The sequence below is a fragment of the Dermochelys coriacea genome, chromosome 1, assembly GCF_009764565.3.
Source record: "Dermochelys coriacea isolate rDerCor1 chromosome 1, rDerCor1.pri.v4, whole genome shotgun sequence".
Lineage (NCBI taxonomy): Eukaryota > Metazoa > Chordata > Testudines > Dermochelyidae > Dermochelys > Dermochelys coriacea.
The window spans coordinates 270,109,664-270,127,789 of record NC_050068.2 but is presented as its reverse complement, the minus strand read 5'-3'; the positions used below and the strand labels follow the sequence as shown (position 1 = coordinate 270,127,789).

The window sequence follows — 18,126 nt, the reverse complement described above, 5'->3', positions numbered from 1 at the left end:
CTACTAAAATGACTAAAAACTATGCAAAAACAGTAAAATGGCTAAATACTAAAAAAATTTAACTATATACAACTATACTCTTTTTAAAGGTGTGTCACACTCAAGAGAACACGAAGAGTTCTGACTTGGACCACAAAGCAGTGAGAAGAACTGGAGATGTGGTCAGTACATGCCTGACATTTATCAGCTCAACCGAAACCCTAAGGTGAGGCAAGAGGTGCATGCGCGGACCAATGGACACTACCACTTTTAAATTCTCCGGCTCCAGATACATGGTGAGCATGTGTAAATCATCAGTGGAATACAATAGGGCCCATCACTCAAAGAAGAATGAGACAATTGCTATGCTCTCAAATGAGCCTCACACAGTAAAATGAGAAAAGCAAAGAACACTCTTATCACCCGTGGGCGAACACGTCTCATAAGATGATCATTTCATATTTGACTTCTCAGTCCTCGTCCTCAAAGAAAACCTGCACAACTCCTTCAAAGATGAACCTGGGAGGTTAAATTCATTACTTAATAAGACACTAAAAATCATGGACTTAATAAAGACTCTGGATTTATGGCTCATTACAACAATCTTGTTACCCACTAATCCTCCTGGGGTCAGCAATGGGTCACTCTTCTATAGTAGATAGGGCTTTCATACATGTTATATCAACACAATTTCTACACACATTACATCTAGTTACTGAGAATAATCAGAAGCAGTAGTAAGCTACTTTCAGTAAACTCTTCTTTGGTGTAACCAACCCAGAAATAGTACGTATATATAGAATCTGGTTTGATGTACACCACGGTATTTGAATGGTGCAGCGTCAAAATTAAATATACAGAGCAGAAAGAGATGAAAAAATATGGGGAAAGTGGTGAAACTGGCACAAATATATTTTAAAAGGTAAAAAAAAATTGCAGGAAAATTAGGTGCACAATTCAGGGTAGCTTCATTTATTATTCTGTTTGTATTGTGCCCATCACTGTGATCCTCTAGATAAATTACAGATTAATTGTAAAAGTGTAGCTAATAAATAACAATTATTGTCTCTACCACGAGTCACTGTTCAAATACCCATTGGCACTTGGGCTATGTAACTGAATACGATCTTTTCAGCATTTCATTTGTAAAACTTCTCTGGTATGGTCTGCAGTTTTGTAAGCCAATCAGAAGTAGAGGGAGGATGTTTATGAAGAAGGAATGGATGAGAAGTCATGTCAACCTAGGCATGCAGGGAAGCCATACCACTACAACAAGATATATTTTCTTTTCACTTCTTGATTTTGCTGCTAAATAGCCCACAAGGTAGCCAGTAGCTTAAGGTATCCAGTAGCCGGCCAGAAAGCAACCGTTTCCTCATTAAAATCACCTTAAGAAAAAGCATGCATACCTGCAGGCAATAACAAAGCTGCCCTCTCAAGTATGCCACGTTTTATTTAATTACTTATTCATACTCTCATTTTCACTGACCTGTCTGTTAAGGGAAGAAACGTCTTTTGACTAGACCTTTGCCAGATGCAGCAAGCAGGGTAAAGTGCATGAGAAAAGAATAAGGAAATTGAAGTTGAAGAAAGAAAAAGGTGTTAGAGTACATGAAGAAACCAAAAGAACTCAGATGAAATTGGGAACAGGTAAAAATCTGCCTGAAAATATCCATGAGGAATAAGCATGTTGTTTAGTTATCTCTTATTAACTGAGTGAGTAAAGGGTTTGAATTGCTGCCTGACTTGTCTTTTGTTTAAATTTAAGAAACAACTTCTTTTTCCTTTATGCCACTTTTCCTGGTGAGGGTCATAGCGGAGGCATGGAGAGTAGGAAGGACCAGACCTCCCTTTTCTCCACAACAGGTTCCAGCTCCTCCCAAGGAGTTTCCAGGCCAGTCAGGAGATATAATTCCTCCAGTGTGTCCTGGGTCAGCCTTGGGGCCTCCTCCCAGTGGGACATGCCCTGTAGAGTTCCAAAGAAAGCTTCCCACAGGGCATCCTTATCAGGTGCCTGAACTGCCTCAGCTAGCTCCTCTTGATCTGGAGAAGTAGCGGCTCTACTCCGAGGCTCTCCCAAATAGCCGAGCCCACCAGCCTGTCTCGGAGAGTAAGCCCAGCCTCCCTGTGGAGAAACCTAATTTCTGCCGCTTGTACCCGCGATCTCATCCTTTTAGTCATTACCCAAAGTTAATGACCGTAGGTTAGGATGGGGATGTAGATCAACCTGTAAACCGAGAGCTTTGTCCAAGAACTCAGCTCTTGCTGCGCCACCACAGATTGGTACAGTGTCTGCATCACTGCGGCCGCCACATCAATCCACTGGTTGATCTCACGCTCCTGCTTATCATCACTCGTGAACAAAACCCCTAGATACTTAAACTGTTCCACTAAGGGCAGCTACTCCCCCCTCACTTGGAGAGTGCTGATTCTCATCCCAACCGTTTCACACACAGCAGCAAAACGTTCCAGTGCGCATTGGAAATCACAGTCTGAAGAAGGACATCATCTGCGAACAGCAGAGATGCCACCTGTAGTGGATAGACTCCACAGCTCACCTGTGCCTTGACATCCTGTCCATGAAAATCACGAACAGGAGTGGGGACAAGATGCACCCTTGGTGGAGTCCAATGCCCCCCTTGAACAAACTCCCCTTAATGCCAAGAATACGATCACAACTCTCACTCTGAGAATAGAGGGACTGGATAGCATGCAAAAGCAGCACTGGCACCTCATACTCCCACAGCATTTCCCACAAGACATCTTGGGGAACGCAGTTATATGCCTTCTCCACATCTACAAAACAAAGATAGACCGGATTAGCAAACTACCACAACCCCTTGAATATCTGCGAGAGAGCAACAAGCTGGTCTGTTGTTTCACGACCGGGACAGAATCCGCATTGTTCCTCCTGAATCTGAGGTTCAACTCAGATAACAGGTGTTATCTTCTCTCCAGCACCCTGGCATAGGCTTTGCAAGGGAGGCAGAGGAGTGTGATCCCCCTATAGCTGGAACACACCCTCTGGCTTCCTTTCGGGACCACCACCCCGGTTTGCCAGTCCAGAGGTACTGCACCTGCCTTCACACAACACTGAAGAGGTGCGTTAATCAAAACAGCCCAACATTGTCCAGTGCTGTCAACATCTCTGGATGAATTTAAGAAACGATATTTCCTTTTCCACCCCAATGACTATGTCGTGAATTCTGAAACAGTACTTAGTTTTCTGAGAGTATACATGGTTCAGGGAGAATACTACTACTAAAGGTGTTTCTGAAATGCTTTGAGATAGAGCCATAGCTATCTCGGTATGGTCACCCAACCTTATTTATATTTAATAATCAGCACATGAATGCAGAAATGTAATTAAAAATGCATGATTCAGAACGCCATCCAAGAACATGTGTGTGTAAGAAATTTGTTAACATACTGCGAGTCCAAGTAGGAAAGTGGCTGGCCCATGTTCACCAATCAGTCAGCACAAAAAGGAAAAAAGCCTGCTGTGCTCAGAGTCCAAAATACAAGAAAAAAATGTCTTCTTGCAAGAGAAATAAGACTTTCTACAGCCAGCAATTTTTAAATGAAGAAGAGAGGTAACCTTTATGTCCCAGGTTTTCTAAAACAGGTAAGAATTGCAAGACCGTGTGTACATACTTGGCACAGCTAAGCCATGCCTTCACTGCTGCTACTTGTACTACTACAAATACACTGCTGTTTATACTTATGCTAGTTCAATGAAAGCAGGCAGAAGTATGTCTATGCAAGCTGGGGAATCACACCTCTAGCTTGTACGGTAGATATAGCCATAGTCTTTTATTCATGTCATCACACATACCTTATCTGGTGTCATAAGCACAGTAGGCTCACTTTTTATTCCAGACTGATGAATATTTACAAACATTCCTGACTCTAGCAGTCCTGTTGATCTGAGGGGAAAAAAAAGTACAAATTTTAGTCTTTTGATGTTTCGGAGATCAAGAAACTATTAGTCTGGAGCACTATTTACATACCTTGCTGTTTCATTGTCTGTTACAAAAGTTGGAGTTGCAGCAAGTGGGCTGCGCAGATCTTTTCGGATGTAGATCTTTTCTGTAGAAGCCGCACAATTTGAAGATTTTTCTCGTGATACTTCAATTGGTTTCCTCTCGCACTGAACAGCTAACAAAATGGTGTGTAATTATTAGGTGACAACCCAAAATTCACGAACAGTCAGATGGAGATATCACAAAGAAGGGTGTTTAAGAAATTGTGTCCTGTTTTTCCAATTACTGCTGGAAAAGTTTGCAGTTTAATATATTTGTGATTTTATATAGAAGCTATATTGAACAACAAAAGTGCAAAAAAATCATTAGCTCTAACTCTGGATAAATAAACACACTTGTTTTTATAAAAAAAAAAAAAGGAGTACTTGTGGCACCTTAGAGACTAACAAATTTATTAGAGCATAAGCTTTCGTGAGCTACAGCTCACTTCATCGGATGCATCCGTAGCTCACGAAAGCTTATGCTCTAATAAATTTGTTAATCTCTAAGGTGCCACAAGTACTCCTTTTCTTTTTGCGAATACAGACTAACACGGCTGCTACTCTGAAACTTGTTTTTATAGTTACTGAAATGGTGAAGGAGTCAAAGACTGAAGAGCAAACATATAAAGGCCAATAATTTTAAATTTATGAAGAAATTAAAAGTGCCCCCTAGGGAGTTTTCACCTGTCTGGATCCTCATGGGGAGGCTTTTTTGCTTCATATTGTCGCAGTCTATCTCCTTTTGTCTGCTAAGCACACATGCTCCCTCTCTGTTTGGGAAGGGGTAACAGTGTCTCCTTTTTATGCTCCCTCTGGAAATTTAATCCACAACTACTCAACCTCTTGGTTCCATGCCAACAAATATGGCATCATTAAAATAAACTGGAAAATATTCTACCACATGGGAAAATCTGACTCCAAACAACAAAGCGAACTGGAAACTTACTTACACAACTTCATTTTAAGAACTCAAAGGGAGAACTTCTCCTTATGAGGAAATAACTACTTATATACTTACAATACATTTAATTTTGTCATTGTAAAACCAAAACACGTACTAAAAATGTTTACAAGATGAAACTCCTTAAAACATGTAAGGACTTATTCTCCACTCTGTTACATGAATTTTAAGATGATGTAATTCCATTTACTTCAATGGAGTTACACAATGGAAGAGCATGGTGACCCAGACCAGTAAACTGTAAGTTTAACCCAATGCATAATTAAAATATGCACAAATGCACCTGGCCACGTTAAAGCCATTTACCCCTAGGGCCTACAGCATTACATGCTACATATAAGTACATAATGTTTAATACAACTTTGGGATTCCATTTGTGGGACTATTTTAAGGTAAAAAGAAAAGAAGGACTGCATTCCGATGAAGTGAGCTGTAGCTCACGAAAGCTTATGCCCAAATAAATTTGTTAGTCTCTAAGGTGCCACAAGTCCTCCTTTTCTTTTTGCGGATACAGACTAACATGGCTGCTACTCTGAAACCTGCCATTTTAAGATAGTGAGACCATAAAAGTCTCAAAAAGGAAGGATTAAAAAATAAACATGATCACATTAATCCATAACTTTTAAAATTACATTGTCTTTGGGCATGTACATGTTTAAAATCTGCTAGCACAAGGAAATTTCAAAAAAGAACTTAGATCTGCAAGAATTAAGTCATATGTGCCTGCTAATCTCTGCCTGGGAGATACCTCCCTCTGCTGGGCAAACTAGGCAGGGTGTAGAAACTGCTGCTACCATGACTGATGGATAAACTGATGGGAAGGTGGTTTCTTCAGCTGTTAAATTATAACCAGACTATTTATCATAGGGATGCCTGCTGCCTAGGAACAACACTTTATTCTTATTTAGTCTGTGCTGTGTATTTTTAAGGTTATTTCAATCTTTGACAAATTACCAGAATTCAGAGTTTGAGTCACACTGGACTTTTACAATTCTTTAAGGAGAAGCTGATCTAAATATTTCATAACAGTAACGAAGGTACTTTGCATGCATAAGTAACAGTATATTTTCCATAGCACAAACCTCATCATGAATGTCTGCTATATTTTATATGCCTGAGATATATATAGATATATATCCTACCAGTTTTATAGATCTTAACTTATACTTACAGTCCTGTTTCATTCCAAACGCGATACATCTCTGTAGCCTACAGTACTGACATCGGTTTCGATGATGTTTGTTAATGACACAGTCTTTTGCCCCTCGGCATGAATAAACTAAATTCTTTCGTATGCTTCTTTTAAAGAATCCCTTGCATCCCTCACATGTTACTGCTCCATAATGACGTCCTAGTTGAAGAACAGGATAAGTCAGGACATTAATTTTACAGTGTTAACACTTTCCCTCTTTTAAAAAGAAATTACATTTAGACAAGTCAGAGAGTATGTATGACTTTACATTGACAAGGCATGGATGAACTTTCTAAAATGAGTTACAGATATGAAGATACCGCCAAGTGGCTAGAGAATCAAACAGACAAGCAAACTAACCAAATCTCTGGTTTAAACAACTCACGCAAGATGACCATTTCCCAATAGGCCAGTGATAGTTTAACAACTCCTTGACTCCAGTGTCTTTGTTGCTAGCAATAGCAGACAGGCCCGAAAACTGGCTTCCCCGCTCCCCAAGAGCATTAGGATGAGCTACTTTAGTTACTTGAATTACACATACTTTACTAATTTTTCTCAGTGACCCTCAAATCAAGTTCTTTTATTGTCTATCATACAATTTAGCAGCATAATTGCATGATTTAAAGATGACAGAAAGACTGTATATGTAAAGAGGAGACAATACATATTTAAGCATCTGATGACAATATCTGTTACCATTTCAAAACTATCGATTTTTGTTTTTTTAAATTGTGTTAAAGATAAAACCATAATTCTCTTTTATATTGAAAGTATTCAATGATGCAAGTAAACAAAACAATTGCTAAATCAATCAAAAATTCAACATTTCCACAGCTTTTCTCATTGTGTTATTCTGTCCCTACAATTCAGATTTTATTTTTCTTTTAAAATCATTATTTAAAACCTGCTTAGCTGAAAAAAATAAAAACAAGAATACTACATTTACAGATTACAGCACTCTTGGTCATTTAGACACAGTTACTATACATACTGTTAATTTTATAATCCAGAACTAAAATCTAAAAAGCAAGGCCACACAGAAATGTTCAAAAATACATATTATAAAGGTATTATGGCTACACCTTTAATTAAGGACAATTCACAGATATCAATTTCAAATGTGGACTAATTCAAGGAGGATAAACTTTAAATTTTATAGGTACTTTACTCATTCTTTAGAGAATTCTATTCAGATGTCTAGAAGAGATTTCCAGAGATTCTAACTTTTTTTCAGATCCCTCTAACATAACCATCTCAAATGTCTCACACACACATGAAATTTCATACAGAGTTTCACACTACAAATAAGGTAGTTTTAAAAAACTTATAAAAAATGGTTTACCATACTAGTTTTATTTTTCACTTTAGAGAGTGACAGTTTTGGTTTTTTGCAGAGTATTTCCACTCTTTGATGCAGCCTCTCTGAGTCTCTAGACCAGAGGTGGGCAAACTACAGCCTGTGGGCCACATCCGGACTGCGCGACCGTCCTGCCTGGCCCCTGAGCTCCTGGCCCCGGAGGCTAGCCCCCGGCCCCTTCCACACTGTTCCCACTCTGCCACAGTCTCAGCTCACTGCGCCGCCGGCGGAATGCTCTGGGCGGCCAGGCAGCGCAGCTGCAGAGCCGCGGCCTGACCCGGTGCTCTCAGCGAAGTGGCTGTAGTGCTGCCAGCCATTGGTGCTCCAGGCAGCGTGGTAAGGGGGTAGGGAGCAGGGGGGGTTGGATAGAGGGCAGGGGAGTTCAGGGTGGTGGTCAGGAGGCGAGGGTGTGGATAGGGGTTGGGGCAGTCAGAGGACGGGAAACAGGAAGGGTTGAATGGGGGCGGGTTGTCCTGAGGGGGCAATCAAGGGGGGGGTTGGATGGGGCGGCGGCGGGGGGCAGGAGTTCCGGGGACAGGGAGAAGGGATGGTTGGTGGGGCAGGGGTTCTAAGGGAGCAGTCAGGAATGAGAGGAAGGATTGGATGGGGCGGCGGGGGGCAGTCAGGGGTGGCGGGGCTCCAGGGTGGTCAGGGGACAGGGAGTGGTGGATGGGGCAGGAACCGTCACGGGACGGGGGTTGGATGGGTAGGAGTCTGGGTGGAATGTCGGGGGCGAGAAGCAGAGGGGTTGGATCGGGCTTGGGGGCCGGGCCATACGTGGCTGTTTGAAGAGGCACAGCCTCCCCTAATCAGCCCTCCATACGATTTTGGAAACCCGATGTGGCCCTCAGGCCAAAAAGTTTGCCCACACCTGCTCTAGACATTCTGCCTTGTCGCTCTCTCCCTGGTTCCCAAGCTAAGAACCTGAGCAGCCTCTTAACTCTAGCTGCCTCTGTGACACCCCACTGCCCGCCCCATCCTTATCAATTCTCCTTTAGCCTCCCCTGCTCTGACAAATCAAACAGACTGCCAGATGGAGAAATGGCTTCCCTAGTGGAGCTAATTCTAGCCAATTCTCACAAAAGTTAGGCTAAAATCTTCCCTTTCTATGTCCCCTTCCAGGGTGCACAGAGAGAGGGGAAAATTTGCAGTCAAACCATACTTGAGAAATAGGGCTTGCATCTCTACTGAAGAGGAAGCTTCTCCCTTTAGTGAACCTTTGGAGGTTTGCCTGAGTGCATCCAACTACTGACAGACCCTGGAAAACATGCTGCTAGGCTTAACACATCCCAGAGAATCAGAGGGAGGCAAGGATAGGGAGAAGAGAGAGTTGGCACAGGATTGGGATAGGCAGCACAGCTCTCCACAGACTCCCTGGCCCCCAATGCACACTGGCATTTGGTTCCCTACTTTCATTACCCCCTTCCATCTCTTCAGTCCCCTAATACTGTTTCAAAGGGCATTTTTTTGGCTTTTCCCCTTTTACCTTAACATTTCATTTTGATAACACCCACACACATACACCCCCCCCCACCTTAGTGGAATTATAAAGTGTCCTGAGTGTTTGGGCAATTCCAAAAACGATGACTCAAACTGCTTAGCACAAACAACTCATAAGAACACTTTCTAATACATGTCTATGGTCTTCCCTGATTGTGTCCGTTTTGTATTATAAACAGCTAGCACGGTTTTTCACAGTTATCTTAAGTTTAAAATGAGTAATAATAAAAATTCACTTAAAAGTAACAATGGACAAGTCCATTGTACAACATTTCTTTTATAAAAATGTCAGAATGGCCAGTCAATTAAGAATGCATTTGTAGCCAATCAAGTAATTTGATTGGTCAGCGTCTGTAGTTGTATAAAAATATAATATTGATCTGGATAGGCTTAAACTACATATGAAAATTGCTTTAAGTGGACTGTTTAAACAAATGCAAATTATTAAAGCTAAAATTAATAAATCCCATCTACACACAGTCCAACTACATTAGGTATGTCTTTATACTGTATCTACTTTTTATTAAAAAGTAACTAATCAGTGAAAAAAGTGTGTATGTAAAAAATTACGTTGTTTCTGAAGAACGAATAGCCTGAAACTGCTTTTAAAAAGTGGTCCTGCTGAAGAATTTACCTGATGCTTTGTCTCCACATACGACACAGAGATCAAATACTTTATTTAGGGTCTGTTCAGTGGAAGTGTTGTCAGTTAAAATCTGGAAGAAAGTACAAAATTATTTCACTTTTCTCTCTCTACCCTAAAAATATGAAAAATAAAAGCCAATCACATCCTTAAAATGCCTCTCCCTAAAATAAGGGCCCAATCCTGTGAAGCACCAAGTCCCCTCAATTACCATTTATGGCCCTAACAGTTGACTGCGTGTTATTGCCTGCTGCACCAATGCAGATCCCTATTCAGGATGAGTCCTAAACTTAACTATCAAAATCTTTTTTAAAAGTATTAAAACAAATCTTATCCAGAGAAGATTTTTGCAGAAAGCACTTATATTTTACAAAACTACATTTGTCAAGCCTTCTGGTCGTACAGGCATTCAAATCTTTCCTTAGCATTCATTTCTTTCACTGTGCTCACAAGAGTGAACCAGTGATTAAGTATTTTGAAAACACAACATATTTAACTGAATTACTCATTATCAAGAGGCACTAATGCCTCTAAACTGAGTAACTGTGATGTTATTACTGTAACTTGTCTTGCTTCACCCCAACCCCATCTGATATTTGTTACCCTCATTCACTATATCACATCTAAAATTAGACTCTTAGCAATAACACTTCAGTGTAGGAATCATACCTTTCTATTTCTTCTTTAAAAGATCTTTCACGCTGAGATATTGTAAAAGTTATAAATAATAATAAAGCACTGCTTGCAATTAAAAAGGACAATATGATTGCATAACTAGCAATCATCTTAACAATCTCACAATGCAAACCAGGAATGAAAGAATTGATATTCCCATTAAAAGCATTGGAAATTAGAAGCACTTTTGAAACTTCCCATTTCCTGATAAGAATGTTGATTCTTTTAGTCCTGCTTTGCATAATCAAAACAGGATAATATAAGATAAGATAAATATGATTAAGAAAAGCTCTACTGAGGAAGGTGATAGTCCTATTCTATGAAGAGAAATAATGAAAATGGTTACAAGAATTTCTAAAAAGTGCTTTGAAAATTCTCTCCCTCTCAGACTCCCCATAAGTAAATGTTTATTTAGCAACAGCATCCAAGATATTACCTCTAATCTTTTACTGCTATTACACATCACTGAAGTTTCTTTTAATTTAACATTAACATGCTTAAAGAAAAAGCTGGCTCAACGACAAAACATCACTGGTTTATTAATTTCTCATTTCACCTCATCTGCTATTATTATTTAGTGCTATAATTGTGCATGGAATTATACATAACATAAAATAAATTCCTCAAGTCCTTCTGATAGACAAAATTTGCATTGATGTCATAAAGAGTTTTGCTTATGGAATATTTAACTCCAGAATTTGGCCCAAGAAGAGGAAAAGTCCCTGCTCAAAAGAGCTCAAAATTTTCCTTGGACACACATGACACTTAGAACAAGAGTTGCCATTCAAGAAGATGCAGAGCCACTATTGATGAAACAATTAATCAAGGAAGGTGTTCCACAATATGTGGATTTAAAGGAAGGATTTGAAAGAGGAACGGTGTGCATGCGCACAGGAAATGGAAGCCTGTTTCAAATGAAGGTGTAAAATAAAGACTGTGCAAAACTGCAAATGGGAGGAGCAGTTAGAAAAGATATGAGAGAACATGACGAGTATCTAGAATTAAATGAAAGCCCCATGTCCAGTGAATGGAAAATTAAAAGCTAGCTACTGCACATTTCACTAAGGGCGTGTCTATATGATGCATTAGTATGCACCAACTGGGATTTAAATTATACTGTGCACAGCTTGTCGCACAGTAATTGGCCCACATGGACCCTACTGGTATGCACTAAAAATTCCATAGCATGCACAGATGCAGTATTATTTGAAACAGAACTACATCAGCTCACACTAGGGAACTTCTAATGTGTGCCAGCAGGGTCCACATGGGCCAGTCAGTGTGTGACACACTGATGCCCAGTAGAATTTACACCCCAGTTGGTATACACTAATGTACCGTGTAGACCAGTCCTAACAGAAAATGACAGAGAAATGCATATATTCCATAGGCCTGATACGTTTAGCTTGTGAAAGCACTAAAATTATAAAATATGCTTTCCACTGCCTCCCCAATTCTTTTGGTCTGTATAAGCTACACAATTAGATCCCATCTTTATGTCCCCTTTCCATACTACCCATACAACTAGATCATGTTCCCTAATCCAGTCTGACATTCCTCCACCTTCTTAACCTTTCAATCCCACTGTGATGCAACAAAGCAAGGCCCTGGTGCAAGAATAGTAATGGATGCCCCTTCCAGATTCTAAAATCAGAAATTTTGCTTACCCTCAATTTACGCTAGTGCCTCCACAACTCAACCTAGTACTACCAACATCCCCACTCATCCCCAACCCTTCCCCTTGCAGCCCCTTAACACTCCCCATTTACTCAAAGCCCCCCCCCCACAGCAACCTGCCCCCCAGCCCCTCTCCCCTGTGACCTTCCTGGCCAGTCACCAGTACCCACCGCCCACCCCCAGCTCTGTGCTCTGTTTCCATCCCAGGCTACTCCCGATCCTAGCCGCCCATTAGTTCTGCTGGCTCCCATTGCCCACCCTGCATTCACATGGTACAGGTCAAATTTGAGCAATGAGTGGCATTACAACCTGGTACACAGGGTAGCAGCACCACTCAAATGTGGCCCGGCCACCCCTTTGTCATGAAGGAGGGGCGGCCAGACCAAATCTGAGTTGCACTGCATCCCCATGTGCTACACTGCAACGCTAATCAGATTTGGCCTTGTTGCCCTTCCATGAGATGGAAGGTTGGCATAGCCAAATTTCAGTGAGTGGCATTGCAAAGCTGTGCATCAGCTGAAGTGTGGGAGAATCACTTGTCTGGTTGAGCCCCCATAATCTTGTGGGTCTGGCTGTGACTGCACCACTTACACCACTGTAGCTATGCCACTGAAATCCCTTCTCAAACTGTTTTACGCTGGAATCACTTTAAACCTTATCTGACACTTACCCTTGTTGAGGTTTACTTTAAAAAAAAAAATACAAAAATGACAACAAAACACATGCTGAAGTTCACCACATAATCTCAATGACGCTCTCTCCTACCCTTCCCACCTCCTTTGTCTACATGTTGTCTAAGTTAACAATTGTTTACTCAGTTAAAAATAGTTACAATGGCAAATAAAAATGGAAGCAAGAGGAATGAAATATTAAGTAGTAAGGGCAAGGGAGAAAATGGTATTCAAATGATATTTTAAAACAGATGGAGAGTGATGAGGCAGAAATACAAAAAGGCTATCCCAAGAGCTGTGACAAAAAGTTTCTGGCTTGAAAATTACAAATAAAACTACACATTTATTTTTTTTATATCCTGGCTCATGAAATACAAATTCAAAAATAATAACTTTCAAGGGAACAAAATCATTTGTCTTCATTGTTTCTAAACAACTCTTCCAAGTCTTGCTATCAGGGGAAATGTAAACAGCAAAAGACTGAAAATATAGAACCAGCACAGAAAATATTTGGAAAGAAAAACATCTCTTTCTATCCCATCTGAATTAATATTATGAAATAAAGTGGATCCTCTACCTGGATGTGGTTGTGCAGATAAATACGGGGGATGCAAAAAACAAGTGGGTTGACACCTGCAGCATCTGGAGTTGTTAGGAAAACCTTTCCTGGAGTGGAATCTTGTCTGGCAAGGATCACCTTGCTTGGGGTAGAGCCATCATGATTTGTTAAGATGAACTGCTTGCCTGCTGTGTTCTGATCAAGTGCAGTAACAATCTGAATCTTCTGGCCCGTCTGCTGATCTGTGACAATCTGATAATACATTTATCTCAAATTGTTATGGTCTTTCAAGTTCATGTTTTTTTAGCACCCCATCTTGCACCATCATAGTCAAAGGGAGTTTTGCCTTTGACTTCTGTGGTTGCAGGACTGGGCCTCTTCATGAGTTAAATTCGAGCAAAAACCCTGACTCTAAAAAACCCCAAACTGTAGAGGTGTTTGAAGTCTGAACCTGAATACACATTCAGATTTTGCAAGTGGCCCATATTTTTACAGAGGGCCAAACAAAAACCTCAGATCCTAACAGCTATGAATTATGAAGTGTTCAAAATATGGATGTAAATGTTGAGGCTCAATCCCTAGTTCTGTGAAGTGCTGAGCTCCCTCCACCAATTCAATGGGAGCTGAGAACACAGCATACCACAAAGTGATACTCAGCACCTCACAGGTTTAGGTCCTTAATGAGTTATCTTCATTACCTAATCCCAAGTTGTACACTTCAGTGCTGACTTTATTAATTTAGAATTATAAGGGCAAGGAACTATTTTATTTCAATTGAATATACCTTAGTTTAGCACTTTTACAACCACAAACAGAAAAATTAAACTGAAGCAGGAGAACTGAACACTAACCCTTCTCTTTGCCACCTTTTTTTCTTTGTTTGACAAACAAAAACAACTTCTTTTGCTTTATTCTTCATTTGACAATCAAAAACAGATCAACAGCATCATTACGGCATTTCTTTCCTATTTTTAAATAAAGACTGTAGTAGAGCCTCACTGACTTGCCCTTCGCTAAATTGCATAGTTTATCATCTTCTGACAAACTTGGTAATACCCTTTCTTCATTTTATATATATAAACACAAATTTTACACTTTTAAACGTCCCCATTTTTCACTCTCCACAAGGCTATGTGATGCTGGGGGACATCCACTAGTGCATGTAATATTGAGAAGAGTGTACAGGAGTAGAGAAGAACAACATGGGCTCCCTGATCTATAGCCTTGTACATGAAGGCTATGCATAGACACAGCTAGCTAAATATAGCTTGATTTTAAACCTTTAAACTTTAGATACAGTAAAATACCACTGAATTCTAAAGAAAAAGATAATTCAACAACCCACTAAATTCAAAACACTAATTTACAAATCTGGGCAGGATTAACGTTGTTTTTCAAATATTTATATCATGTTTATTTAAGAGATTGAGTATATTTGAATATTTACCTACCTTACCTTCACAGTTTATTTCCATACTTTTAATAAGTGCAAGTGCATCTGGTGGGGTGAGGGGTGTGGTAGTTAATGGGGAAGTTTTCATTTTGTTATCTAAATCTGCAATGTTCCTAAATTCTTACACAGTAATAAACAACTCAAAATTTACAAAAGCTGCCTTAATATTGCTAGGATTTTATTATTGTTGTAAAATATACTACAGCATTATTTCTGCAGTGCCCAAAAGTGTGGTAGGCACTTTACACCACTAAGTACGTTTATTAGTATCCTATAAAAGCATCAACATAAAGAATTACAGTTGACAAAATAAATGAACAGAAGTGCATTTTATGATGCGTGTTTGTTTTTTCCCCTCTATTTTTGTTACCAACTTGCTAACTCACAAATTACTTTTTATTGTGAATATGGCCCCAATTCTTCAATAGGGCTCCCTATGGGTGCAGAGATCTGCCCAGTGAGATCTCACTGCATGACCAGTACTTTAATAGAGTTCTAACATATGTTACTTTAATGTCTACACAAAAACATTACATCTACAATAAAGCTCCCCTCTGCAAACCCTACTCCTTAAAATGAAAAATGCATTTTACAAAAGGACAATTTTCATAATGAAAAGTGCCATTCCCACAACTTATTCTACGTGGGATCCTTGCAACTGCACAGAACTCCAGTGAAGTCAATGAGGCTCTGCTTTGGTGCAGGGGTCCACCCTAGCAGAACAATATGCAGTACCATGACCTGAACATCTAGTAACCAGAATAAAACCTTAATACACTAGTCATCTAATGTTAATTTGTCAGAGTTCAATAACAACATATTTCTTAATTATTTGAAATTGAACTTTGCCATTGTATTTATTTGATTAAATATGGAAATTATTCATTGTTTTATGTTTAAAATGTATGTTTTCTCATATAATGTTTAATTTACACATCTCTCTGGTATTCCAGACTAAACTTCTCTTGGCTGCTTTTTATATCCTCAAGCTGCTTTTTAACAATATTTTCCTCTTTGGAGACACTGGATTCCATTTGGACAGTACTTTAACCTATCTGTGAAACTGTCCTATGAATAAACTAGCGACATACATAAGTCATTCAACGTGCCTGTTTTAGGAAATAATGTGTTCAAATGTAAAGGATTATTTCAATACAATTATTTTATTTTGACATATTATTTACAGAGCTGGTTGGGAACCAGAATTTCTATCCCACAGGAAATTCTGACAATTGAAAAAAATTTTTCTGAAGTTACTCACAAAATGAAAATTCTGAAATATTTCAGTTTGGGACAATAAAAACATTTCATTTCCATAGTGTTTCCAGGGTGTAAAAACATTATTTAGCTTTTTATATTGTATTAAATTATTTCATATAAAATATATATAATATAAAAGTAAAACCAAAACAAATCAAACCGATAAAGTCAAAACAAAACATTTGAACTTTTGCCTGTCGATTTCACCAAAATTTGACACTTTTCTGCAGAAAATGACAATTTCAACAAAAACTTTGTTTCTCAATGGAAAAAACTACTTTCAACCAGTTCCAATTATTTATTAATTATTGTTTATACTGCTGTAATGCCTAGAGACTCCAGTGTGCTAGGTGCTTTACAAACATATAGCAGAGACAATCCTTGCTCCAAAGAGTTTACAGTCTAATTAGAGATAAGATGCAACAACTGAGAGTGACACACCAGAGAAAGGGAGCAGTGACGGAGACAGAAAAAGCTCACCACCCAGCTACACTAGATAGCTACTGTATAATTTGAAGGTTCCAGAAAATACTTAACTTTTTTTAAACACAACCCTCCTCTCACCCCCACAACCCCAGCAAGCCCCCAACATGACACGCAACCAAGCTTCGACTGGCTGACTGATTTATTGGAGGCATAACTCACTCCTACAAAGTGTGGCTCTCTGGTCCTCTCTAGTTAAGGCTACGTTTTAGTCATGGGTATTTTTAGTAAAAGTCATAGACGGGTCACGGGCAGTAAACAAAACTTCACAGTCCATGACCTGTCCATAACTTTTACTATACACCCCTGACTAAAACTTGGGGGGAGGGGAGGGGTGGCTCGGGGGGACCACAGGTGCTGGGAGGAGCACAGCTGGGGTGAGCGCCATGGGTGCTCGGGGTGGGGGGGCGGCTGGGGGGGCTGGGACAGGCTCCCTACCTGGCTCCTGAGCTCCACATGCAGCCTCTGCTCTGCCCCAAGCCCCGGTTCTGCCGCTCCCATTGGCTGGGAACCGCAGCCAGTGGAAGCTGCCGGGGTGGTGCCTGCCAGCAGAGGCAGCATGTGCAACTAGGAGCTGAGGGAGGGGAGCCTCCCCCTCAGGTAAGCATCGCCCCTCACCCCAATCCCTAGCCCTGAGGGCACCCGCCAGAACTCCTGCTGCTGGGGTGGGGGGAGACTGCCCCAGCAGCAGCCGGTGAGCGTGGCCTGCTAATTCTGAGTGGAGCCTCAATTCTGGTGGGGGAGCAGGGGGACCATGTCATATGGACACACTATCAGGTATTCTACTGGGGTGGGGGATTTTTCTCAGTGTAACCAACAAAAAGTTTCCTACCAATATGCTTTAACAAGTGGGTGAACAACACATTTTCATGGTGTACTGATAATATAAAGAAAAATATTTTTCTTGCTATGATCTACAAGTATTTTCCAAAGATACACCACAAAGCCTTTCAAACATATCTGCTTAATTACCAAATGTAAAAATAACTCAGCCTTTTAACAGTGTTACCACATTATGCCTTGTAACAGCTTGAACCACCTCTTTGGTGTTCAACAGGTAAACTCTTGGAGTAGAAACTGGGTACCTTTTTTTCTTTTTTTTGAACAAAGAAGTGGCCTCGTAGCCAGCTCTGACTCCAACCATATCATTTCAGTTACTGGCTGAAGGAGACTATGAGTGACACACAAGGCACTGTGTAAGTGCTTCTTATGCAGGTCTTCATCTTAGAAAGCAAGAAACAATGTGAAGCCCCACCCCTATTGTCCTACAGCTCCACTAGACACAGAAGGAGTCTCTGCCTCTCTGTGTAAAATTTTCACATTTTAGAAAAGATTATTAAGTGTTCACAAAAGGAAGGGTGCACAAAACAGGCAGAGTAAAATAGTTCACAGATTCTTTCAAAATATTTTAGATTAAACATACTTGTATGCGTTGTGGTAAAGAGAGACCTGAATCCGCTGGGACAATTTGTATTCTTTGTGTTGTCCCATCCATTAGTGTTTGAGTAACAGTTCCTTGGGAATGCGCAATCTAGAAACAAACAAATAAATAATTGGAATGACAGCTATGTGATAATACTGCTGTACCACATTAAGGTTTGACCAGCTTCAGATGTGTCAGCAAAATATTATTCAAAATGAGACACTGGTACTGTATTGGGAAAGTAGCAGCATGAAACCTAATTTTACTAG

The 18,126-nt window shown here is 40.1% G+C and overlaps 1 protein-coding gene across 12 annotated transcripts in view; it reads right to left on the bottom strand.

The window, feature by feature from the left end:
* Positions 1–18,126, bottom strand: part of NR2C1 (nuclear receptor subfamily 2 group C member 1) — a 100,092-nt gene that overhangs the window by 39,799 nt on the left and 42,167 nt on the right. For 6 of the 12 annotated variants that reach the window (XM_038403268.2, XM_043492218.1, XM_043492201.1 and 3 more), the window contains 6 exons: positions 17,858–17,965; positions 13,257–13,490; positions 9,648–9,729; positions 6,136–6,315; positions 3,990–4,137; positions 3,815–3,905 (listed from right to left, as the gene is read on the bottom strand). In XM_038403268.2, coding sequence (XP_038259196.1) covers positions 3,815–3,905; positions 3,990–4,137; positions 6,136–6,315; positions 9,648–9,729; positions 13,257–13,490; positions 17,858–17,965 — 843 coding nt within the window. The remainder of the gene's footprint in view (positions 1–3,814; positions 3,906–3,989; positions 4,138–6,135; positions 6,316–9,647; positions 9,730–13,256; positions 13,491–17,857; positions 17,966–18,126) is intronic. The other 6 variants (XM_038403200.2, XM_038403245.2, XM_043492210.1 and 3 more) reach the window with 3 other exon arrangements.